Source organism: Phacochoerus africanus, chromosome 3, assembly GCF_016906955.1.
Source record: "Phacochoerus africanus isolate WHEZ1 chromosome 3, ROS_Pafr_v1, whole genome shotgun sequence".
Classification (NCBI taxonomy): domain Eukaryota; kingdom Metazoa; phylum Chordata; class Mammalia; order Artiodactyla; family Suidae; genus Phacochoerus; species Phacochoerus africanus.
In genome coordinates, this window is record NC_062546.1 from 36,879,654 (window position 1) to 36,904,608 (window position 24,955).

Genomic DNA, 24,955 nt, shown 5'->3' on the forward strand with positions numbered 1-24,955 from the left:
GCTTCCGCCTTTATTGGTCCTTTACCCGTTTTGAAATTCATAGAGATTGGTATGAGCAACAACGTTTTGTGCAAAATCGTCAACAGAAGTTAATCTGACAGAAAATGAAATTTATTCTAAAAATTGGAGGCACTCTCGAATTTAAGAAACCTGGAAGGATCTCTTTAGCAATCTAAGGCACATTTGATCCACAGCTCTTGGAGAAACTTCAGTTTGTGCCAAAGCTCAGATACAGCTGCTGGGTTATTCCAGTAAGAGTGTCATTGCTGTATTAGTTACCGAAATGAAATTGGGATCTTGGGGTATTTTTCTTTTAAAGTTGAAAGAAGTAACCCCCCCCCCCCCAAAGCCGGAAGTGGGGACTTGAGAACGATTCTTTTTCTAGAACATTCCAAAAGCAGATGGCTGAATAGGAATTTTGGTAGATTGATTTCTCCCCAGCTGGCACCTTCTTGATCCAGAATCGAGTTTAGAGGGCTCTTTAAAAGCTCGACCGACCTCATTATTTGTTAGTATAGTAGAACGATGGTTGGTTTTTAATAATTTCCCCACCACAGAATCTCAATTCTCTAGGAGAATAGGATTCTGAAGGCATTTCCTGACTCTTGGTTTTAGAGACTACATGAAAGGATTATGTAGAATTATTTTCCTGGTATTTTTTCCTAATTGTGGAAAAAAAATTAATAAAAAAATCGGAGTTCCCGTCGTGGCGCAGTGGTTAACAAATCCGACTAGGAACCATGAGGTTGAGGGTTCGATCCCTGGCCTTGCTCAGTGGGTTGATAATCCGGCGTTGCGGCGAGCTGTGGTATAGGTCGAAGACTCGGCTCGGATCCCAAGTTGCTGTGGCTGTGGTGTAGGCCGGTGGCTACAGCTCCGATTAGACCCCTAGCCTGGGAACCTCCAGATGCCGAGAGAGCGGCCCAAGAAATGGCAAAAAGACAAAAATAAATAAATAAAAATAAAAAATTATATCAGCACATGGCTTCCCTTTTTTTCTCTGATCCTAGTCCTAGGATGTGGATCAAGTCTAGGTGATTTTTCCTGTTCACCAAAAGGGCATTTGGGGAAAGTGTGAAATAACAAGAGGGCAAATCTTGGGCATGCTATTCTTTTTGCTGTCATACAGCTTTGTTAGTTGACTGAAATTTTTTTTTTTTTTTTTTTTTACTGAAAATGTTTTAAGTTTAAACTTTCTGATTACCTGCTTTGGGATTTACATGAGGATGGCGATTCCTGAGGTTTAGACCCATCAATAGGGCAGGAACATAATAACTGTTGAGGATTTCGAATACTTGTGTAGAACTTTTGGCTAGTTCAGCAAAAAGAAAAGGAGCCCTGGGCCTGAATCTGGTAGCCTGGCACTTCTGTTTAGTCATCCTTTCTAGTTGAAGGTGTTGATTTGTGTCCTTTCCCAGGACAGTTTAGGGGAAGAGTTACATGGTTAATTTTGTTTTGTTTTTTTGTTTTGTATTTTTGCCTTTTTCTAGGGCCTCACCCCAGGCACATAGGGGTTTCCAGGCTAGGGGTCTAATCAGAGCTGTAGCCGGCCCGCCTGCTCCACAGCAACGCAGGATCCAAGCCGAATCTGCAACCTACACCACTGCTCACGGCAACGCTGGATCTTTAACCCACTGAGTGAGGCCAGGGATCAAACCCACAATCTTGTGGTTCCTAGTCGGATTCGTTAACCACTGAGCCACGACGGGAACTCCTAATTTTGTTTTTAAACTAGTTCTCTACTGATAGGAGAGATTGTATTATAGTCTTTAGAAAAGTAAGGTTTGCCAAGTCTAGATCCTAAAAAGTTGACTAAAACACCATTAGGCCCATCTTCTATGCTTTTCCCTACCTCCTGCACCGGCTGGATCAACTTTCTCTGGTGTCTGATGCTAGTGGAGGGGGAAAAATTGGAGATTATACAGAACCTTGTTCCCATAAAATACCAAGGCCTTCAGTCATTTGCACCTTCCACTTTCTCTAGGCTTCCTGTTTGCCAAAAAGTCCTTTATTCTGCAAACATCACTTTTAGGTTTCCACTCAGGTTCAGTGTGTATTTTTCTTTTGCTTTTTAGGGCAGCATCCTTGGCATATGGAGGTTTCCAGGCTATGGGTCTAGTCGGAACTACAACTGCTGGCCTACGCCACAGCTGCACCAGATCCGAGCCGAGTCTGCAACCTACACCACAGCTCAGGGCAATCAATGCCTGATCCTTAACCCACCAAGTGAGGCCAGGGATGGAACCCACAGCCTCATGTTTCCTAGTCGGATTTGTTTCTGCTGCACCACGATGAGAACTTTTTTTGCTGTTTTTTTTTTCCCCCCTCCCAGTGTGTATTTTTCTATTGTGACGAGTCTCTGTCTTGTTAGTTTTGCAAACGATGGCAAATGGAGTGTGGGTTCTCATTGTCTTGGGATTTTTAAAAAACAATGCTTTGGCTCAGCTCGTCGTGGCTCAGCAGAAACAAATAATGACTGGTGTCCAGGAGGACCCACATTCGATCCCTGGCCTTATTCAGTGGGTTAAGGATCTGGCATTGCCATGAGCTGTGGTGTAGGTCGCAGACACGGTTTGGTTCTAGTGTTGCTGTGGCTGTGGCATAGGCTGGCGGCTACAGCTACAACTCGACCCTAGCCTGGGTACCTCCATATGCCTTAGGTATGGCCCTAAAAAGACAAAAAAAAAAAAAGGTGCTTAAATTTCTGGTGGACTAAAGTAAATGATCACACAGGGAAAGCTTTGTAAGGGCTAGGTGCATTGGTTACATGAGTTTTGGGTGGATGGTGTTCCCTTCTCAAAGCCTGTCACTGATATCTTGTGTTTATGTTACTGCTCTCGTTTGCTGGTAGTTTTTTGTTAAATGGTACGGTAGTTGTCTTTGGTGACTACCCCACGAGCTTCTATGAAGAGTGTCCTACAATTTGTGTTAGTATAGTAAGGATCCTGAATTTTCACTAATACTACACAAGTTCAAAGTAACTGATTCTCGTGGACTGAAGTTTTCTGCTACGTTTAGTTGCTTGACTTCACTTTTTCCTCTTCAAATTAGGGAAGTATGACTTAAAAGAGCTGCCCAACCCTTAGTTCTGGCTCAGTAACTTGCACACAGTGTCTTAAGATTCCTATTTGTGAATACTACTATTGTAGGTCCATTAATCTCACATTTTTTTGGCTGTAGGAAGAAATGGCAGAGGAAGGCTGTTACAGAACTTTCTGGATTCTGAGATCCAAGTTCTAATTTGGCATGAGACCTAGTAAGTGACCGACATGTAATGTAGAGCTTTAGTTTAAATCAGGGCTTTTTTTTTTTTTTTTTAAAGGGCTTAACCCTCAGCATACGGAGGTTCCCAGTCTAGGAGTCGAATTGGATCTGTAGCTGCCAGCCTACACTACAGCCACAGCAGCTCTGGCTCCCCAATCCACTGAGCGAGGCCAGGGATCAAACCCATATCTCCTTGGATACTAATTGGATTTTTTCCACTGAGCCATGATAGGAACTCCTCAGGGCTTTTTACTTTTATTTTTGTGGTGAGTTTTTTGAAAAAATTTTGTATGGTAATTGATTTATTATGTTCTGTCAATTTCTGCTGTACAGCAAAGTCACCCAGTTATATACATTTATATACATTCTTTTTTTCACAGTATCCTCCATGTTCCATCACAGGTGATTAGTTAACCAGGCTATATAGCAGGGTCTCTTTGCCTATCCACTCCACATGCAATAGTTTGCATCTACTAAGCCCAAACTTCCAGTCCAGCTCACTCCCTCTCCCTCCTACTTGACAACCACAAGTCTGTTCTCTGTGTCCATGAGTTTGATTCTTTTCTGTAGGTAGGATCATTTGTGCCATATATTAGACTCCAGATATAAGTGATATCATATGGTATGTCTTTCTCTTTCTGACTTATTTAGTATGAGAGTCTCTAGTTTCATCCATTGTTTTATTTTAATTAATTTGGCCATACCCACGGCACACAGAAATTCCTGGGCCAGGGATCACATGCAGGCCACAGCATCAACCTGTGCCGGATCTTTAAATCAAGTGCCAGATCTTTAGACCCGCTGTGCCATAAGGGAACTCCTAGACCAGGGTTTCTTAATCTGAGCGCTATTGATTGCCGTTTTGGGCTTGGTGATTTTTTGTTGTGGGGAATTGTCCTTCTTGTGCATTGTAGCAGTATTCCCGAACTCTTGAGTGACAGTAGCTCCCTTCCCTTCATTAGTTACAGTCAAAAATAAGTGCAGACATCGTAAAATATCCCTTGGTTGAGAATCACAAATTTAAACTTTCTAAAATGGTGTGATATGGGTGGGTCAGGTTGTCTTAAAGAGCTAATCTTGAGTTTGCTAGTTTCAAGTTTTTTTTCCCCCAAATCTTTGATGAAGTCTAAGAAAATAAGCTGTATAAAACGTAAGCATTATTGACTATTTTTGGTAGAATTGGCCTTCCCCTCAGTGTTGAGGGACCTTACCAAAAAATGGTAGAGTTCTGGGCAGCTGAATTTCAGAGGCCACTACCCTTTTGGAGTTTATTGCCCACTTTGAATAGCGGAAACCGGAGGCTTTAATGCCACAACACGGTTGTGAGGCAGAATTGAAGTTCACTGAGAAGTGTGTTGCAAGGTAGAACTTGGTTTGAAATCCTTTAAAAAAATTTTTGCTTTCTATTGTAATTGCTTGAGGAAATTAGGTAGGAATAGTTCTGTAGGTCAGTAGTACCCTGAAAGCTTCAATTAGCTAGTGCTAAAAGGGAGAATGCAGTGAAGTTGGGTGGTATTTAGAGAAACAACCAATTTCTGCCTTTTACTTTTATAAATTTGGTGTAACTTTTTCAGACATTGCTGTATTGTCTGGAGAGGAAAGTAATTTTCTCAAAATGGTTTCTTCTGTTAATCTGTGGTATATGTTTTCTGCCAGTAGAGTTTATGGTTTACTGTTTTTTGAGGGGGCAGATCCCTAAGCCTTTCGGTCTGGTCAGTATAAATGGTGGAGTACAAAGGCACATGTCTTCAACCTTATGGCTTGTATCTGATGGAAGAGCAATACAAAGCTTGCACATTGGGCTAATGGGTATAGAGAGCTGGTGAATAATGGGATATTGGTACAGTTATATCTGAATGACCTGGGAAATGTGTAGCACCTCTGACTCAGCACAAGAAGTTCCACCAGGAGGCAGGCAACCTTTTCTTTCCATGATGCCATTTGTGTCTCAGCTCTATCCATGTTGCTGAATTATCTTTGTTGGTGGTGAAGGTAAATTTTATTCTGAAATCTTTTTCTATTTCATTGTGCGTTGATCATAAAGTAAGACTGGTTTGCAGTAATGAGCTTCTGACCTGATAGACCAGGGACTTTGGAGAGGGAGACTTGATGAGATCAAGTAGTAGCTGAAGGGCTTTAGCTTTGAATGGGAAGAATTAGTTTTTCATTTGTGGTAGCTGCTTACTCTAGCAGTAATCTGTTGATTCCCAATAGAATTTCAGTGCTAGGAGTTCCTTATAGATCATAGAGTTTCACCCCTTTGACTTTGTGAACTCTTAGATAATACAGGTAATCTTGTAATTGGATGTATTTCTCAAAACCAGTGTTATTTTAGCCAATATTTCAACTTACTTTTTCTGGTTCCATGTCGGGCTTTGACTAGTTCATGGGCTTGCAGCCTTGTGAAGTGATGATTCAGTTTATCCATTCGCTGAGTGCGCTGCACTGACCTTCTTCCAAGCCTTGGTTCCTGTTCTAGGAATTCTGGGCTCTGTAGCCTCCAAATGCCATGCAGTCTGCGGTGTTCTGCTGTTGACAGCTTGTGTGTTGGCGGACTACCGGTAAGAATGGTTGGCGTCAGCAGGGATGAGTCCCTGTGGGCCTCATCTCTCTAAGATGAGTGGTGGAAATCTGATCACTTGCTGCAGCTCTTTATCTGGTTTTTTAAGCTTGTGACTAATTTCTGTAGCTGTTATCTACTTAGTAGACTGGGATCTTCTAGAAGTCAGGACTGCATTACAGGAAGGGAGAGCCAACAACGGCAGTGGGGAGGAGATGAGAACAGATCCCTGTAAAAGTAGAGCACATATTGCTTACACAGTCCACTGTTCTCATGCACCAGTGCCACAACAAAAAACTGGGATAGAATGGGCAGGGGAGAAGAAAATAGTAACATAGTTCCCGTACCAGTATTTGAACCATAAAGAGGCCTTCCAGGATAAGGTATTAGAATTTCTTACAGAGCACTTCTTTCCTGTGAGTTAAAACAGTAACAGTAATATCATGTGAATCTCTTTTTAGAAATTACTGCAGATCCAGTGTGTCTGCTGCAGAGCTTTTTTGGATTTATTTCCTCACTAATGAGTATTGGGCCAGGCAAGGTACCTGTATCTTTCTAGCTGAAAGATGCCCAATTTCTTGCCTGTTTTGGCTCCATGCTGCTTACAGATCATTCATGGATGATTTGTCATATTGATCCTTTCACTGGTAGGGGTCTTTAGGCAGTAGGAGGAACGGATAAAGCAAAATCCTTAGGAGAGAAGTAATTTGAAGGGAAGACATTGATTGATGTAGCATGTACTGGCTGAGTACATTTCTTCTGCTTTGGGACTGGAAAATAGCAAGTAGTTTCCTTGCAACATTCAAATTAAGTTGGGAATATAGGGGCTGGCATAGTCAATTTCTTACCTGTATACAAAACTGGTTAGACTTAAGTGGCTGTTCAGCTAGACCCTGTTCTGGATCAGAGCTACTGTGGCAGTGATTTATCGTGTCCTCTCACTGGGCAATAATATGACAGTAGTGGAGTTTTGCAATTGGTTGTAAAAGTCTTGTACCAGAGTGAATCATAAGTGAGATCTGGACCAAAAGAAGTACTAAGCTCAGAGCTCTGCAGATTTGTCCTTCGGCCATTGTCAGATGCCCCAGCTGGGAGGCTGATAAGCAGGAGGGAATGCGCAGGGGTTCTGTGCTTTTCTCCTTTTCAGGTTCTCTTCAAGCATTCAGATTTCTTTCTTTCTTTTTTTGGCCATGGCATGGGGAAGTTCCTAGGACCAGGATGGAACCTGTGCCACAGCAGTGACAAATCCTTTAACTCAGATTTCTTTCTTTCTTTTTTTGTCTCTTTAGGGCCACACCTTTGGCATGTGGAGGTTCCCAGGCTAGCGGTCCAATCGAAGCTGTAGCTGCTGGCCTATGCCACAGCCACAGCAATGTGGGAGCCACAACGGAAACTCCTCAGATTTCTTAAAACAGTTAAAATTTTGTTTTCTAAGTGAAGCAATGCTTGTAATCCATATAGTAAGGGTTAATCTGATATGTATACTGGTGACTGAAACTCCATCTAGGATACAGTGGTTTCCATGGAAATATCTACAAAAAGTCTTTTAAAACTTTTATTCCACATTGAAGAGTAAAATATAAGTTTGATTCTCACCAGTGACCTAAGGGAACTGGGAAATGTAAAAATTAACATGCTTTAAGTTCAGACGCGGTTTTGAAGCCTGCCTTTTGCCTTTCCTCATTGATTTAAACAACCATTCTAGTTATTTTCACATCTGTGGCCCAAGTCAAACAGTCTGGGCCAGGGCCAGTAGGGCTAAGGCAGCACTCTGGATGCTTATTTAGGATAGGCTGGTGAATGGGGGGAAAGTAGATAGAAGGGTGCCCCCTACTCCCTATACCTTCCATCCTGATGATTTATTTATTTAGTAGCAAGCCCACTGGCAAAGAGCTATGGGGTGTTGGTTTTGTTGACCAAGCAGAAAAGGGAATGCTGAGCTTTTAGTCACAACTTGATGTTTCCGGAGTGAGGATACAGTGCTGACTTAGAAGCTTTAAACATTTCACAACTTTTTACTCCTTGATGTTTTATCTGCTTCATTATCTGGAGGGTTGTGTGCTACAATACAAGAAGGTTCATTTGATTTGTGAATGGGGAGTTGGTGTGATGGCCTGCATACTCAGTGGCATGCTCAAAACTTAGCCACTGTCTTTTTTCAGATAATTCTTTTAAGGACCGAGTGCATACTTTTTCATGTTATCTGTGGTGGTCTTTTGTTGTTGGTATTTTGGGGGTAGGGTGGGGAAGGGGAGTGTTTATCATGTCAGGTGGTCAGATTTTTTTTTTTTTTTAAATCCCTTCCTAGAGTGATATGTCCAGGGAAAAATGATTACTACAAGAGGGGTTCCCATCATGGGTCAGTGGTTAAGGATGAGACTGTTTCCATGAGAGTGCAGGTTCAAATTCCTGGCCTTGCCCCCTGGGTTAAGGGTCCGGCATTGCTGCAGGCTATGGCCTAGGCCTCAGCTGCAGCTCTGATTTAGCCCCTTGCCTGGGAACTTGAATGTGCTGCGTGTGCAGCCCTAAAAAGAAAAACAACTTCTGAAGAAGCTTGGGTGCTTTTTCTTTTTATAGTGCAAAGCCTTTCAAAACCTCTAGTGATTTTTGTTATTTTATGTCCTTATCATACTCTTAACACTAAAAAATATGCCGATAATAATATCTGGGCTATTCTGTATGGTTGGAAGTGTGGGAAAAGAGGTGATACCAGTGTTCAGGAGAACAAAAGGCACCTCATGAAGTCCATTGGAATTCTGACTGGTGCTTCAGTGAGCCCCATTAACAGATGACCTTCCCCTTTGGTCCTCCAGCTCTAATTCCAGAGGTAGTCTGGAGAGCTCACAGGCTCACTGGGCTTGTAGAGAGCTAAAATAGAGTTGTCAGCGTGTTCAGAGATTGAGAGATGGCTAGAAACCAGGATTTGTGACCTTTTTAGGAAATAGGATCTCCGAAAACACAGCAGTTGTTGCTGAGCTCAGGGAAATGCACCTTAGACCTGGCCCATGGATTGCCCCAACTTCACCAGAAACCTGGCCCACTTTATTCATGTACTGACTCTGACACATGTAAATATAAAATGAGTGGGGTGACCAGTATTCTCTGTAGTCAAATTTTAGTGTATATTTTGAGGTCATTTTGAATGCTGTGTTTGTCCAGTGGTAAATTATCAGAGGAGGAAGGAAGCTTTTATCAGAACTGTGTCATAGCTAGAGTCACAGCTGTGATAAAATGAAGTATCCCTGACCTTGAAACTTTATCTTTGTTTGCAGAGATCTCATAAATGGACATGTGAAAATTAAGCCAAACAAGCAACTATTCATGGGACTCATCAAGAATTTATTTGGAAGATGTGTTTAGGTTGAAATGTCAGAAATTAAGTATATTGTGATCTTAAACTGATGTTAAGATCAAGTTCTGATGGTACGACTTGAGGCTTAGTTCTTAGAATAGGGCTATCTCTGGTTTTTGTGATTAAAAATTTTTTTCTTAGCCACAAAGCTGAAGGAAAAGGGAATTACTGACTACTTCTGAGATACAAAGGAGAGAAGTAATCCAGGGGTTTAATCTTTTTATACCAGGTAGAACTAGCTTTTCCATTTTTAGAGGTTAAGTTTTCATTAGTCTTTGGTTTTTTTATATTTGAGAAAAGAATTCTCTCTTTTTTCTTTTTCTTTTTCTTTTTTTTGTCTTTTTTGTTGTTGTTGTTGCTATTTCTTGGGCCGCTTCTGCGGCATATGGAGGTTCCCAGGCTAGGGGTTGAATCGGAGCTGTAGCCACCGGCCTACGCCAGAGCCACAGCAACGAGGGATCCGAGCCGCGTCTACAACCTACACCACAGCTCACGGCAACGCCGGATCGTTAACCCACTGAGCAAGGGCAGGGACCGAACCCGCAACCTCATGGTTCCTAGTTGGACTCGTTAACCACTGCGCCACAACGGGAACTCCTATTTTTCTTTTTAGGATGCACTCACAGCACATGGAAGTTCCCAGGCTAGAGGTCAAATGGTGTAGCTACAGCTGCTGGCCTCCACCATAGCTCATGGCAATGCCTGATCCCCAACCCTCTGAGCAAGGCCAGGGATCAAACCTGAATCCTCATGGATACTAGTTGGATTGCTTTCTGTTGAGCGACAACAGAACTCTCAAGAATTCTCTTGTCTTGACTGGGCATTTTCTCTAAGTTCGGTAATCTAGAGTATTCTTGCCACTGGCTTTCGGGTGGGGGTGGAGAAATGAGGTGCTCAGTCCATGCTTATTCTCATTTGTGTCAGGCCTACTGTCAGCTTGTCTGCTTTAAAGAATGAAATAATTTACCATAATTTAAATTCATTAGGAAAACTTTTTAAAAACAAAAAACCATTTAAACTACTTTTTCCTGATGTTTTTAAACTGGCAAAAATGGAAATAGGTATTTGCCTCTGGATTTCCAACTCACAGAATCGGTTACTTTTGTTTCTAGGGCAGTGGAATTCTGCTAATTAAGGCCTTTGTTAGTTTTTACAGTTCACTTCTTATGTCTAGATTTCTCATTTCCTTCAACAGTCCCTGAATATAAATAGGTCCATGGGAGTTCCCGTCGTGGCTCAGTGGTTAACAAATCCGACTAGGAATCATGAGGTGGGTTCCATCCCTGGCCTTGCTCAGGGGGTTAAGGATCTGGCATTGCCGTGAACCCTGGTGTAGGTCACAGACGTGGCTCGGATCCCTCGTTGCTGCGGCTGTGGTGTAGGCCGGCAGCTGCAGCTCTGATTTGACCCTTAGCCTGGGAACCTCCATATGCCGCAGGAGCGGCCCAAGAAATGTTAAAAAGACAAAGAATAAATAAATAAATAGGTCCACTCTTGAGTGGATTTTTGTCTCTCCACCCAAGATCCCATACTACTTAACTATTCTTTGTACCTTCTCCAAATTTTCCTAATTTCACCTTAGTCTTTTAATACTTCTTGAATGTTCTTGTAATTTGGACATTTATGTATTCAGGATTTCATTCTGTATAGTTGAAGCCTTCTTATTCTTAGTTTGGTTCAAGTATTTGGGTAAATGTATTTTTCATTTAACAAAATATGTAATGTACATGATATTAGAATGATATAGTTCCTTCGTTCAGATTATAGGAATTGACTGTACCACCCAGACAAGTTTCTCCAGTTTCAAATGGTCTTGTATATACTGCTTTTTATTTTTTATTTATTTAATTTTTTAATTTATTTTTTTCCCACTGTACAGCAAGGTAGACTGCTTTTTAATTACTAGCTCTCTGTTTTTGAAAGAATACTTTTTAGGACTAAAATGACTTTGAGACTAATAGCCAAAAAATGTATTTCAGCTAAGATCTGTATCAGTGGACCTGAATGTTGATCCTTCGCTTCAGATCGACATACCTGATGCACTCAGTGAGAGAGATAAGGTCAAATTTACAGTACACACCAAGGTAAGTGACAGAGTGACTTCAGTAATAAAAGCAATGCTAGGTTACAGCCTCGTTATTCAGTGGGGGTAAGAGACTTCCTGCCAGGGCAGGACCTCTCAGTGAGGACCTCTCTCTTCTTGTTCCTAAAGTGTCAGATAAGTGTTCTTCTGCACTTTCCACTGTGGTGGAGCCCTAGGGCTGTGGGAATTGCTGGTGTTAAGTGTGACTTGTCCTCTGCTTCACGGGGAACCGAAGCAGGCAGAGTCGCATAGGTGGAACGACCTACCCACACAACCCCACTTTGCATGGGAGGTGCTTGCTTTCCCATATTTACTAAGTTTTTGGCCTTCACCCCACCTGTTAGCAATTCAAAAGACTTTCCTCCTCCCTCTGGATTTTTAATTTGACAGAAGCAGTATGTCCATCTGAAAAAAGTTTAGTTTCTCAGAATCATTTCTTTCAAGAACATTTTCAGCTTCCTCTCCATTCCATACTAGTTAAGATACCTTATGCCAGGCACTGCTGTAAAGAGTTGCTGTGAACTTAATTTTCTCTTTCTAATAACCTTTGATGGTATTCTGTAGGTGAGGAACTGAAGTACAGGTTTAGAATAAAGTAAATGGCTGAGGCTATTTGAATCAGGAAATGAGAAGCTGGAGCTCTTGGTTTGTGCCGTCTGCAGCATATGTGTTATCTGTGAGGGCCTGTCCCTGTTCTCTTCATACTTTGGTGGCTTGATTAACACACTGCCACTCAGGAGGCAGTGTGATGCCAACCTGATTAGATCTGCCTGAGTTAGCTGAACAGTGGAATTGTGTGAAGAGAATTCCCCTAGAGAACATGTTGAATTTCAGCTTAATGGTGGGATGATCAAAAGTTGCCTTGTTCTTGACTGCATCTCATAATAAAGCTGGATGTTTTATTACTTAGAGTTTTCCCATGGTGCACTGCTGAAATCCAAACCATTTTATCTGAACATGGTGGTTACAGTTACTTCTTTTTTCATTGCAGACCACGCTGCCCACGTTTCAGAGTCCAGAGTTTTCTGTTACAAGGCAACATGAAGACTTTGTGTGGCTACATGACACTCTTATTGAAACTACAGACTATGCTGGGCTTATTGTAAGTGCAGTTTGGATCGTCAGATAATTACTGAAGCCAGTTTCTTCTACCTTGCTTTCATTTTGTTTCAGGAGACTTTTATCTAGTTTTTATAGTAGATTGTGAAAATAGGAGACAAATCTGACTAGCATCCATGAGCATGCAGGTTCCATCCTGGCCTCACTCAGTGGGTTAAGGGATCTGGCGTTGCCATGAGCTATGGTGTAGGCCAGCAGCTACAGCTCCGATTCCGTTCCTGGCCTGGGAACTTCCATATGCCATGGATGCAGCCCTAAAAAAAAAAGATGGTGAAAGTAGTCTGTCAACTAGATAGAGTATGTGTTAACTATTACTAGTGAGGTCTAAAGTATGTGAAAATAGTGTTAGAGCTATAAGATGAAGCAGACCTTAAATTATGTGCAATATAAGGGGGTCAATAGTTATGTAGTTTAAACTCTTATCTGCCTTAGGGTTTGGCATGTCTTTGGCATTTCATTTCAGGCATCAGGTGGATTTGATTTCTATTGATTGTGACATGCAGAGACTTCTCAAGTGTAGTCAAGGAAGCAGTTGTCTGTGCTCCACCCTTGAGATGGATGCAGAAAGAGACTTAGCTGATTTTAAAGGAGAGATGGGAGTTCCCTTACAGTGCAATGGGTTAAGGATGTAGTGTTGCTACCGCAGGCAAAGCCAGAAAATAAAAGGGAAAGATAAATGTGGCTTTTTTCTGCCAGGCCGACTGAGGAATCTTGTCAAATAATTAAAACAAAATCAGTACTGAAGCTTGTATTTCAGAATGTTCACTCAAAATTAGAATCTTAATTATTCTCTAGAATAAAAAATTCCTTTATAAGCCTAGAGATGGTAATCTTGATGGTACATCAGTGGTTTTATTTAAGTATCAATTGTAATATAAATTGAACTGAAGCAGAGTAAAATGTTGTACTCTACCAAGTGTCCGTAGTGATGAGCTGAACAAATGATGGCAAAGTGAGTGCCCAGTTGTAGGGCGGACACTTTTTTTTCCTTGTCTTTTTAGGGCTGCACCCTGCATCCTCATGGATACTACTTGGATTCTTAACCTGCTAAGCCATACGATCTATCCCTGGTCTAGGAACTGAGGTTCCCACATCAAGTCTCGGCAAGCAGCGGCTTGATGTGGGAACCTCAGTTCGAAAATCATGAATTGAACCTGGGCTGCATGGTGAAAGCACTGAGTCTTAACCACTAAACCACCAGGGAATTCCCTGGAGGACACTTATTTTTATCTTTACAGTTGCGCCTGCAACATATGAAAGTTTCTGGACTAGCTGTTAATTTGGAGCTACAGCTGAGGCCTATGCCATAGCCATGGCAGCACCAGATTGATTGCCTACTGAGTGAGGCCAGGGATTGAACCTGCATCCTCACAGAGATAACGTTGGGTTCTTAACTCACTGAACCACAAGAGGAACTCCAGGATACTTCTTTTAAATGGCCAAAGCAGAAGCAGTAAGGTTAAAAGCACAAGTTGAGTTTTAGATGACCCCACTGGGCTACCTGCCTCCTGTGCACAGGTACCAAGTTAGGACATCAGTGTGGGGGTGAGAGCACTCAAGAATTACTTGTCTTTGCTGCAGATTCCACCTGCACCTACGAAGCCTGACTTTGATGGACCTCGAGAAAAGATGCAAAAACTGGGAGAGGGTGAAGGGTCAATGACCAAAGAAGAATTTGCCAAGATGAAGCAAGAGCTGGAAGCGTAAGTGGATTTTCTTTCTTTTTTGGGGGGCCACACCCATGGCATATGAAAGTTCCCAGGCTAGGTGTCATCGGAGCTACAGCTACTAGCCTTACACCATAGCCACAGCAACGCCGGATCCTTAACCCACTGAGGGAGGGCAGGGAGTGAACCCTCATACTAGGCGGGTTCCTTACCACTGAGCAGCAATGGGAACACTTAGGAACTGTACTTTTTTGTTTTTATATATGAATCTTCAGGCCACTGATAACATACATTCCTACATTCGTCCCTGAAGTTTCCTGGAATCACAATTGAAACTAGATTGCATTGAATGCTGCTAAAAGAAGCATTCTAATAGTAACTCCAAGAAGTGTATTTTAATCTGGTTGTAATTATTTCAAAGAAAAGTGGATTCATCTGTGTCATAGTTGGAAGTTTGTATTAAAGTATCTTATGACCCATCCTTGGACCTCTTAGCTCCCTCCCCTCTCTAGTGTATTGGAGGTCAGGTATCCATCTCAGCAGTTCCCTTCAATGTGGTGCCACAGGCCCATGTTATTTAGGGTGGGGCTCACTGAGCTCTGAGAATAGAGTGCCAAACACAGCTGACTCAAGTTCCTATCATTGGGAAGTGTAGTCATCTTAGTGTGTAGATTGAGGTGAAGCCACCTTGTAATTTCTGATAGTTTCAAGCCTCGTTAGACTCAGTGCTGTATACATGGCTGCAGAATTAATGGGTTTTCATTGTTTTAAAGGGTTTTCAGTGTTTATGGCTGTTTTTGTACGTGGGGTGGGCGTCCATCAACCCCAGTTATATCACTTCCCCCTTTGATGGCTATTAGATTCCAAAATGAGAACTGCTTATTACCTAATTAAATACTAAATTATACCAAGATACTTTGGGTCCTGTTCAGGTGTTCTGGGTAAGCAGGAGTAGCACAGTGCCTGTCAGCTGAGCTAAGCCTTCTGTGTTTCTCTTCCAGTGAGTATCTTGCGGTCTTTAAGAAGACTGTGTCCTCTCATGAGGTCTTCCTTCAGCGGCTCTCCTCTCATCCTGTTCTCAGTAAAGATCGAAACTTTCATGTTTTCCTGGAATATGACCAAGATGTAAGGCATTTTTATTCCATTTCCATGATCCAGTTAAAATGTGCAAAAATAAACTTGATATATTTTATGAGAAATTGACTTTCAAAGTTCAGTTCAACACAGTGGGAATCTCTAGCAATAAACCAATGTGTAAGACATTTTTCTAAAACGTTCCTTGAAGATTTTGACCTCTTCTGCTCAGTCAAATTTGGGATTATTCAAAAGAAATTAAGTAGATTCACATTTTTTTCAAAGAAAGAAGACATTCCCTTGCTTTCTTAAATATTTATCCGTATTTAATAGATATAAGGTAAGTCCTGACTTAGAAATTTCCTCAGTGAAGATGAATATCAGCACAACAGAACAGTAATTCTAAAAAGAATTTAAAAGCCAGTAAAACTTGGTGTCTGGATAGTTTGTCACAATATCTAAGTCATGCTTTTAGAATGTAATTTTGAGCTTAGATTTAGTTGTTTATTCAGTATTTTATTTTTAAAGTATTTATTTTGCTTTTTAGGGCGGCACCCACGGCATATGGAGGTTCCCAAGCTAGGGGTTGAATCAGAGCTACAGCTGCCAGCCACAGCAACACTAGATCTGAGCCGCATCTGCGACCTACACCCACTGAGTGAGGCCAGGAATAGAACCCATTCCTCTTCCTCATGGATACTAGTTGGGTTTGTTATTGCTGAGCCAGAACAGGAACTCCCTATTTGATATTTTAGATCTGGTAATCTTAAGTGTGTGCTTATCCTAGGAAACAGTTACTTGGAATGTGTTAAGGACTTGATGAGAAATATACATACCATTAACTGTTTTGGATTTCTCTTCAGCTAAGTGTTAGGAGGAAAAATACCAAAGAGATGTTTGGTGGCTTTTTCAAAAGTGTGGTGAAAAGTGCTGATGAAGTCCTTTTTTCAGGAGTTAAGGTAAGTGGTCTTTAGCTGTTTGAAAAAATTCTCTTCATGTGAATAGGTGACTTTTTATTTCTACAGAATAGGTATTTGGAAGCAAATGGTACTACTCAAATGATAATTTTTCAAGTCTTGGTTATTTTTAATCTGTTCACTGAATTTTTACTTATTTTCCCCAAATGTCCTGTTTCCAGGTAAGGGAACAAGAGCTTTTCCGTACTTTCGTCTTACTTTCTCCTTTTCTGTTAAGGAGAGAGCTTTCTCAATTAGCATCATCATCATTACTGTTCTTTTTAATGCTGCACCCGTGGCATGTGGAAGCTCCTGGGGGCCATAGATTGAATCAGCTGCAGTTGTGGCAATGCTGAATCCTTTAACCCTCGATGCCAGGCTGGGGATTGATGAACCCATGCCTCTACAGTGACCTGAGCCTCTGCATTCGGATTTCTAACTCTGTGTCATAGCGGGAACTCTTCTCAATTATGTTAAAAAAGAAAATAAGCTGTAAGTGCAGGATTTGTTGCTACTCTTCAGAACTGCACTTGGTAGGTAGCCTGTGTAATTAAGAAACTGAATTTCCTGACTCGATGGGAAGAAAAGACATAAAATAACAGAAGTAATTGTACCTGTTTAAATATCACACGTGGGTCACATTTCTGTTGGACAGTGTTATTCTAGAACATAAAATATACACATTTCTTGCTACTCATGGGTATGATACATTTCTTCACTCTTCAATACCACACTCCCAGCTCTTCAGGAGTTACCTTAATAGTTGTTGTGTGGCACCTAACTTTGTCTCTTGAGAGTTTGTGTAAGGAGCCTAGGATGTAGGTGGTGAGAAGAGGGCATTGTCACGAATTTGAAAACCCTGGTGCAGCTGAAGGTGTTCTGTCCCCAGACATTATGGGTGTTTGGTTCCCTGGTCACTGACCACTGGATGCCAGTATTGCCTCCCAGTCTGGAACTACCAAATTTTGCACATAAGGGTATCTAAGGGCAAGGTAGCCATTTTCCAGGCAGAACCTCCACTCTAGCAGAATTGCTGAATTTTACTGGGCTTTGCTAAATGGCCCTTCAGAATGTTCTATGTTGACATTTCCTGCCAGCATTTCACCTTTGCTAATCTCAGATATGAAATGCCAGTTTCATAAAAGTTTGTTATTTGTATTTTGCTGGTCCTTAGAGGTTAAACTTATTATGCATGAGCTTATTTCATGTTTTTTCTAATATAAAATACATATTCATATTCTTAAAGCTTTGCTTTTTTCCCCCTAACCTTTTAGGAGGTAGATGATTTCTTTGAACAAGAGAAGAATTTCCTCATTAACTATTATAATAGGATCAAGGATTCATGTGCAAAGGCTGACAGAATGACCAGATCTCATAAAAGTAAGTGCATTTACCCATTAGCCACTTTGCTTTGCTAACGTTCCAGCTCTTTTTTTTGTGTGTGTCTTTTTTTTTTTTTTTTTTTTGCTATTTCTTGGGCCGCTCCTACGGCACATGGAGATTCCCAGGCTAGGGGTCCAATCGGAGCTGTAGCCACTGGCCTACACCAGAGCCACAGCAACACGGGGTCCGAGCCGCGTCTGCAACCTACACCACAGCTCACGGCAATGCCAGATGGTTAACCCACTGAGCAAGGGCAGGGACCAAACCCGCAACCTCATGGTTCCTAGTCGGATTTGTTAACCACTGCGCCACGACAGGAACTCCCCAGCTCTTGATATAAAGAAGGTTCTCCTTGTTCCTGCAGATGTTGCTGATGACTATATCCACACTGCAGCTTGCCTGCATAGTCTCGCTTCAGAGGAGCCCACGGTCATCAAAAAGTAAGTTTTTGTTGGAAGACATTTTGTCTGATCCTGTAATTGAAAACTGTTAGGAAATATGAGTAATGACTATGTAGTTTCATTTCTGCATGAGTACAAGCCCACTGAGGGTAGACTGGTCTCCACCACTCAAATCGTTCATACCCTCTGAACAGAAATACTTGTAAGATATTTGTAGTGGACTTCTATCTAGACCAACCATGGTAGCTGTTGTCAAAGCCTTCAGTTGTGTTAAGTTTATTGTCTGTTTCTTGAGGATTATTTTGATTTTGGAATTTTTTTTTTTGTCTTTTTGCTTTTTCTAGGGCCAATTCCAAGGTATATGGAGGTTCCCAGGCTAGGGGAATCGGAGCTGTAGCCTCCAGCCTACACCAGAGCCACAGCAATGTAGGATCCGAGCCGTGTCTGCTACCTACATCACAGCTCACTGGCAACGTTGGATCCTTAACCCACTGAGCAAGGCCAGGGATCGAACCCGCAACCCTATGGTTTCTAGTCAGGTTCATTAACCACTGAGCCACGACGGGAACTCCTCTGTGTGTGGGTGGGGGTGGATGTGGGTGTGGAACTATCTTTGAGTGAAGATTGCTTTGTGTGTTGAGGCAAATGGTGCTTACACTTTACTTGAAGAGATTTGGTTAAGGTGGTCATAAGGATAAAGCAATGACCCCAGTCTGATCCTGAGCATTTTTCATATGAATTTTTTTTTACAGTTTCTCCATCCTGGTTACTTATTTTCTGAGGTGGCATAATCAGCTCCCTGCGTATTTATGGGTTCTGTGTCGGCAAATTCAAAAAACTGCAGATGGGAAATATTTCTTTAATTCCAGAAAGGTCCAAAAAAGAAAACTGGAATTTGCTACACATCGGAAACTATTTTCGTAGCATTTACATTTTAAGTATGTTAAGTAATCTAGAGGTGATTTTATGTATACAGGAGAGTGTCTGTGCCTTATGTGCAAATATGCCATCTATAAGGGACTTGAGCATCTGTGAATTTTGATATCTCTGTGGGGTTGGGAGGGCTTTCTTGGAATCAGTCCCTTGCTGTTACTGTGGGATGACTGTGTTCTGCTTACACCGAGGCTTGGTATAATGAGTGGTAGTAGTATTTCTTACTTGAAAATGGAAGTCAGGCTAATGGCAGAACCAAGACAAAATAGTAGTATATTTGTATTATAGCAGAAAACCTGACTTTAACACAGGTTCTGCACACAGGGGGCTGAGGGGGCACCCAGAGAGAGTTATCAGCCTCTCTTGGGTGTGGAACTGTAAATGTATGCAATTTATAACCATCTTCTCTGCTAGACTGTGCCAGTAGTGTTGAAAGCATTACTTTATCTAAAGCACCACAGACTGGGACTCCTGAATTTAGCCATTCATTCGTAGAGGATTGATAAGATGATATTGCATACCTGATTGAAGACCTTAAGCCAAAATTGTGTATATTTGCAGATACCTATTGAAGGTTGCTGAGCTATTTGAAAAACTTAGGGTAAGGATTTTTATGTTGGTCTTTACAAGCTTCAAAATACATAATATATATGGATTTCTGCTTAGGTGATGGTGGTGACTTTTGATTTTTTAACAGAAAGTGGAGAGTCGGGTCTCCTCAGATGAAGACTTGAAGCTGACAGAGCTCCTCCGGTACTACATGCTCAACATTGAGGCTGCTAAGGTAGGACAAGAGTTCTTTAACTCCTGCCATAACCCAGGAGAGGTCTGGTGATAGAAACTACTTTTGTTGAAAGAAGATGGGAATTTGTCAGTAAGTGGTATCAGTCAAAATAAAGAAGTAGGCAGACTCAAATTACCAAAAATTGAGTTGATTCCAGGGGAGAGTATTTTGAAGAAGAATTCAAGCAGTAAGTTCATTGGCTTAAGGTTGCTGGTCTCAAGCAGTAAGTTCACTCACTGGTGGATGGTAAGTGTCTATCTTCTGTATATCAGGCATTTAGGGGAAGTCACTCTCTCAGTTCTTATTGTGAAGGGTGTATATGTAACCTCTAGTTCTGTTTTAGATTGAATGCTTTTCACAGTGATATGTCTTTTTGTGGCATTGTGTCCTGAGTTTGTATTGCTTAGGAGCAGTAGGGCCGATGCTGAGTAGCTAGAGAGTAGTTTGGGGGATTAAATTGTTTTGTTTTTGGCTGCACCCATAGTGTGCAGAGGTTCCTGGGCCAGGGGATAGAACCTGCACCACAGCGTGACCCAAGAAGCTACTGCAGTGACAACACCAGATCCTTAATCTGTTGTACCACAGGGGAACTTCCCCAAGTGGCTGCTTCTGAGGCAGAAAGGATTTTGGGGTTTGTGATCTTTTATTCAATTGCAGTTTCACTACAGCCTTTGAGTTATAAAGCATTACTTAACCAAAAGCAAGACGAAGTGGTAAGCAAAATGACCTTTGGGAATGAAGCTTGTATTCTTCACTACACTAACACTGTCATGAAGGAAAATGTTTAAAATATTTTTATATGAAATGTACTAAATCAGGCAGCATAAAGTTAGGAAAAAATGCTTAGCTGGAAAATATCAGGAAGTAGAAATTCATTCTTTTCCCTAAGGTTGGTTTTATTTTAGTGTAAAATATTTGGATATGTATTTTATTTTGTTTTCTTGGGCTGCACTGGCAGCATATGCAAGTTCCCAGGCTAGGGGGTCACATTGGACTTATAGCTGCCTTCTTATAGCATAGCACAAAACAATGCTGGAGGATCTTTTAACCCACTGAGCAAGGCCAGGGATTGAACGTGCATCCTCATGGATGGATACTAGTTGTATTTTTTGGGGGGGGTCTTCTTGGCCTTTTTCTAGGGCCGCTCCTGTGGCATATGGAGATTCCCAAGCTAGGGGTCTAACTGGAGCTGTAGCCACCACCCTACGCCAGAGCCACAGCAGTACAGGATCCAAGCCGTGTCTGCGACTTACACCACAGCTCTGGCAATGCTGGATCCTTAACCCACTGAGCAAGGCCAGGGATAAAACCTGCAACCTCATGGTTCCAAGTCAGATCCGTTAACCACTGCGCCACGACGGGAACTCTACTAGTTGTATTCTTAACCTGCTCAGCCGTGACGGGTACTCCTGGATGTGATTTTATACACTTTAGTCTCTATTATAGTTTATCTTCTACTTTAATAAACAGCTGATGATAAAATTGCAGTTTTGAATGTACATGTCTGTTGTACACACATGCACTGTAACCTCCTTTGGCGAGGGGGGGGCCGTCTTTTTGTCTTTTCTATGGCCACACCCACGGCATATGGAGATTCCCAGGCTAGGGGTCTAATCGGAGCTGTTGCTGCTGGCCTACACCAGAGCCGCAGCAACTTGGAATCTGAGCTGAGTCTGTGACCTACACCACAGCTCACGGCAACGCCAGATCCTTAACCCACTGAGCAAGGCCAGGGATCAAACCCTCAACTCACTCCATGGTTCCCAGTCGGATTCGTTAACCACTGAGCCACGACAGGAACTCCATAACCTTGATTTTAGATAGTGAGTTTACCTCTGCTTTACTGTAGTTACAAAGACTCTGTTTCAGTTTAGATGCTCAGGTGGATTCCCTAGGGGGTTGGGTTGGCAAGGTAGGGTTATAAGACTGTTGCTACCTGGTTGCCCAGTTGCTTTCTCATAGCATTATCGCTTGACTCTGCACTATATGTTTTGATAGACACTATTGTCTGAAATTACTTTTTATTATTGAGTCAACTAGGGTAAAAATATCCTATAGTCTTCACTGTTGGGTTTCTTCTTTTACTCCATATAAAGAATTCTGGAAAGGCTCTCAATGCTGTTCCCAGCCTAATGTTGAGATTGAGGGGAAAAAATGGGGAGGTACATCAGGCGGTGTATTGGCACCATGGTTCAGGGTCTGTTTTTTAGAGTACTTTAGCTAGTCTTCCTGTTCTGTTCTAGAGATCTTTTAGGATAGGTTTAACTACATATCTGTTAATTTTCTTCTCAGGATCTCTTATACAGACGCACCAAAGCCCTCATTGACTATGAGAATTCAAACAAAGCATTGGATAAGGCCCGGTTAAAAAGCAGAGACATCAAGTTGGCTGAGGCACACCAGCAAGAATGCTGCCAGAAATTTGAACAGCTTTCTGAATCTGCAAAAGAAGGTTGAGCTCTTTACTTTTTGCTTTTTATTTGAAAATGATTTGAAACTTACAGAGAGGGAGTTCCATTGTGGCGCAGTTTAAATGAATCCGATTAGGATCCATGAGGATGAGGGGTTTGATCTCTGGCCTTGCTCAGTGGGTTAAGGATCTGGCATTGCCTTGAGCTGTGGTGTAGGTCGCAGATGTGGCCCGGATCTGTTGCTGTGGCTGTGGTATAGGCCAGCAGCTGCAGCTCTGATTCGATCCTAGCCTGGGAACTTCCATGTGCTGAGGGTGTGGCCCTAAAAAGCAAAAATAAATAAATATAAAATAAAGCTTACAGAGAGAAGTTGCACAGATGGTGCAAAGAAGCCCCATACCATACATCCTTGACTTGGAGTCACCTCACTGTCCTGATTGCCTTTCACTGTCACTTGTACATCTACATGTGTTCCCACTTGTGATTTGTATCAACACATCTGGGGTGGGTTTTTTTGTTTGTTTTTTAAATCATTTGAGATTAAGTTGTATCTTTCTTGGTCTTTTTATCCCTAAAAACTTGGTTGTGTTTTTCTCTCACATCCTTACTGTATAGTTACCACCTTTAGTAAACTTAGCTTTTGCTTAGATTGCAGTCTCCTGTCTGTATTCTCACTTTATTACAATCATTTCCTCCAGTCTTAGATAGCATTTAGTAATCATAACTTTGAACTCTGCCTTAATTTAGAGGAAGCCTAGCTCAGCCTCCCCCTTTTCTTTTAATTGACATTTGCCTTTCTGAAGACCTTAATCTCTTTTTGCAAATGAACTATTCCTTGTTTTTGATTGGTCTGTTCTCTCACGATTGGATTCTGATTATGCATTGCCAGTAGAGTACTCTATTAGTAGTGAGTATGTCTTAGGGTGTTTATCTGAAGGTATGTTGTGTCCACTTTCCCCTCATTTCTGGTGTTTTTCCAGCTCTGAAAATCATCATTTCTTCTAGGAGCCCAGTTGTTTTTACTTAGGGAACAGTAACAGGATTGAGTACCAAGTGTGCTCATTGCTTCTGGGGTGCCTCTGCTCCTAGACCCTTCAGGTGATAGTGGGCAAGTGTAGTGATGTGCACACATACTCATCACGAATCATAGTCCATCTCCATGGGGTTCTCTACCATTCCAGAGTAAGGGGCTTTTAAAATATAGTTTAACTTTACTAGGAGATGGTGTAATGTTCCCATTTAACATGCATATTCCTTGGGGAATCTGACTGCCCTGTAGTTCTTAGGGGGCCCAGAGCAAAGAGTAAAAGACATGTCTTCCAGAATGTGAATGTAAATTATAGTGGGACACTGTACTTGATTCACTCAGAATTCCACCCCAAGTCCCCATGGTAAGTTTTCTCTGGGACTTTTTCCATCTCCATGGTTCTAAAACCTAGGTGTATCTGGAGTAGATTCTGCTCCTTTGTCTTGGCTCCTGTCTGCTCAGGACTGCAGTCCCTTCTTTGTACAAAATCTTTGCAAATGGCCTGCAGACACATTCACAGGGATTCTTTCACTTTTTTTTTAATGGCTGCACCTGCAGCATATGGAAGTTCCCAGGTGAGGGGTTGAATATAGCCACAGTCACAACCTACACTGCAGCTGTAGCAAGGCTGGATCCTTTAACCCACTGTGCTGGACAGAGATTGAGCCCACACCTCCACAGTGACCCAAGTTGCTGCAGCCAAACTCTTAACCCACTGAGCCACAGCAGGAACTCCTCAGAGGAACTTCTTGCCAGCCCATACCTGAATTAAATTCTAGCCTTAAAACAAAACAAAACAAAACAACCAGCTAATTTAAATTTATAAGGAAGAAGAACAATTCAAAACTAATGAGTTAAAAATCTTAGGCTATTATGTATAGGCCAGAGTGTAGTGACTTTGGTAATCATTTTTTAAAGAAAAACCAAAGTGCTTCAAAATGGTGCCAGTTTAAGTCTGTCTTTATTGCCTAAGGTTTATCCCTATGTTATTTGATTGTGTCATCTATTCAAAATGTAAGCCTGGGTGTATGATATTTAAAACTATCATCTGTAGAATGTAGAGATTAATGGGTCTTGACCTATTTGCTGTTGGTTGAAGTTCTAAGGTTGTGGCTGGATTGAACAAATGTAGTACAGTGGGCAGAAATCATGGGAGACAGATGGGTTCTTCTGAGTCCTGGTCCTCAGGGAAGGAGGAGAGCTTATCTTGACATCTAGCAAGATCAGCCTGATATATCCAAGTTACTATGATTTACATCACTATACATTTTTTAATTTTTCACTTTTTAGTGTGGCTGCTTGTATTAGATTTCTGTTGGACAGTGTCATATAGATGAGATGCAGGGATTAAGTTTGCTCCTGGGTACCCTGGGGTACCACCTTAAGCTAAGGGAGGAGTTTGATTAAAGGACTGTCTAAGTTTATGGAAAGAGTTAGTATCCTTTTTTGGTTTAGCCTAATTACTAATAGGACCTTAATCCTGAACAACAGGAACTGGTGACAATAGGAAAGGGAAGGATAGTCATAAAGGTGGCATGTCCTATAGGTCTCAGCATTGAAAAGCTGTCTGGATGTGAAAGTAGCAGTTTTCAAAGTTTAAAAGTAATCCATAAAAAAGGTCCTTAGTGCAAATATGTGTGACCCACCACCTCCATAGGGCACTCCACAGCATTGGATCCTAGCGGGAAAGGGCAAGGCTGCTCAGTTCAGAATTCTCCAGGAAGTCTGTCAGTGATTTGGTGGTGGTTATGTATGTATGTATGTATTTGGGTACTAGTCAAGTTTGTTACCACTGAGCCACAACGAGAACTCTGGGTTGTGGTCATTTAAATGCAGTGGTAAGCACTTTGGTAACACTGTGCTGATGTGATCTGATTGCAGAGATAATAAAAATATGAGAAAATACGGTAGTGTCCCAAGGCTTTGGAGATCATTTAATTT

At 41.7% G+C, this 24,955-nt stretch overlaps 1 protein-coding gene and 1 non-coding gene across 5 annotated transcripts in view; both read left to right on the forward strand.

Moving 5' to 3' along the window:
* The window catches only part of SNX5 (sorting nexin 5), a 29,341-nt gene that overhangs the window by 965 nt on the left and 3,421 nt on the right, over nt 1–24,955 (forward strand). For 3 of the 4 annotated variants that reach the window (XM_047771628.1, XM_047771629.1, XM_047771632.1), the window contains 10 exons: nt 11,156–11,260; nt 12,251–12,361; nt 13,960–14,081; nt 15,047–15,170; nt 15,983–16,078; nt 17,350–17,455; nt 17,823–17,898; nt 19,354–19,393; nt 19,490–19,576; nt 21,869–22,028. In XM_047771628.1, coding sequence (XP_047627584.1) covers nt 11,156–11,260; nt 12,251–12,361; nt 13,960–14,081; nt 15,047–15,170; nt 15,983–16,078; nt 17,350–17,455; nt 17,823–17,898; nt 19,354–19,393; nt 19,490–19,576; nt 21,869–22,028 — 1,027 coding nt within the window. Of the gene's footprint in view, nt 1–3,237; nt 3,257–11,155; nt 11,261–12,250; nt 12,362–13,959; nt 14,082–15,046; nt 15,171–15,982; nt 16,079–17,349; nt 17,456–17,822; nt 17,899–19,353; nt 19,394–19,489; nt 19,577–21,868; nt 22,029–24,955 lie in introns of those variants that run through there. The other variant, XM_047771630.1, reaches the window with a different exon arrangement.
* Nucleotides 5,667–5,903, forward strand: LOC125123808 (small nucleolar RNA SNORD17). The gene has a single exon (XR_007134184.1). It is a non-coding gene; the product is annotated as a small nucleolar RNA SNORD17 (small nucleolar RNA).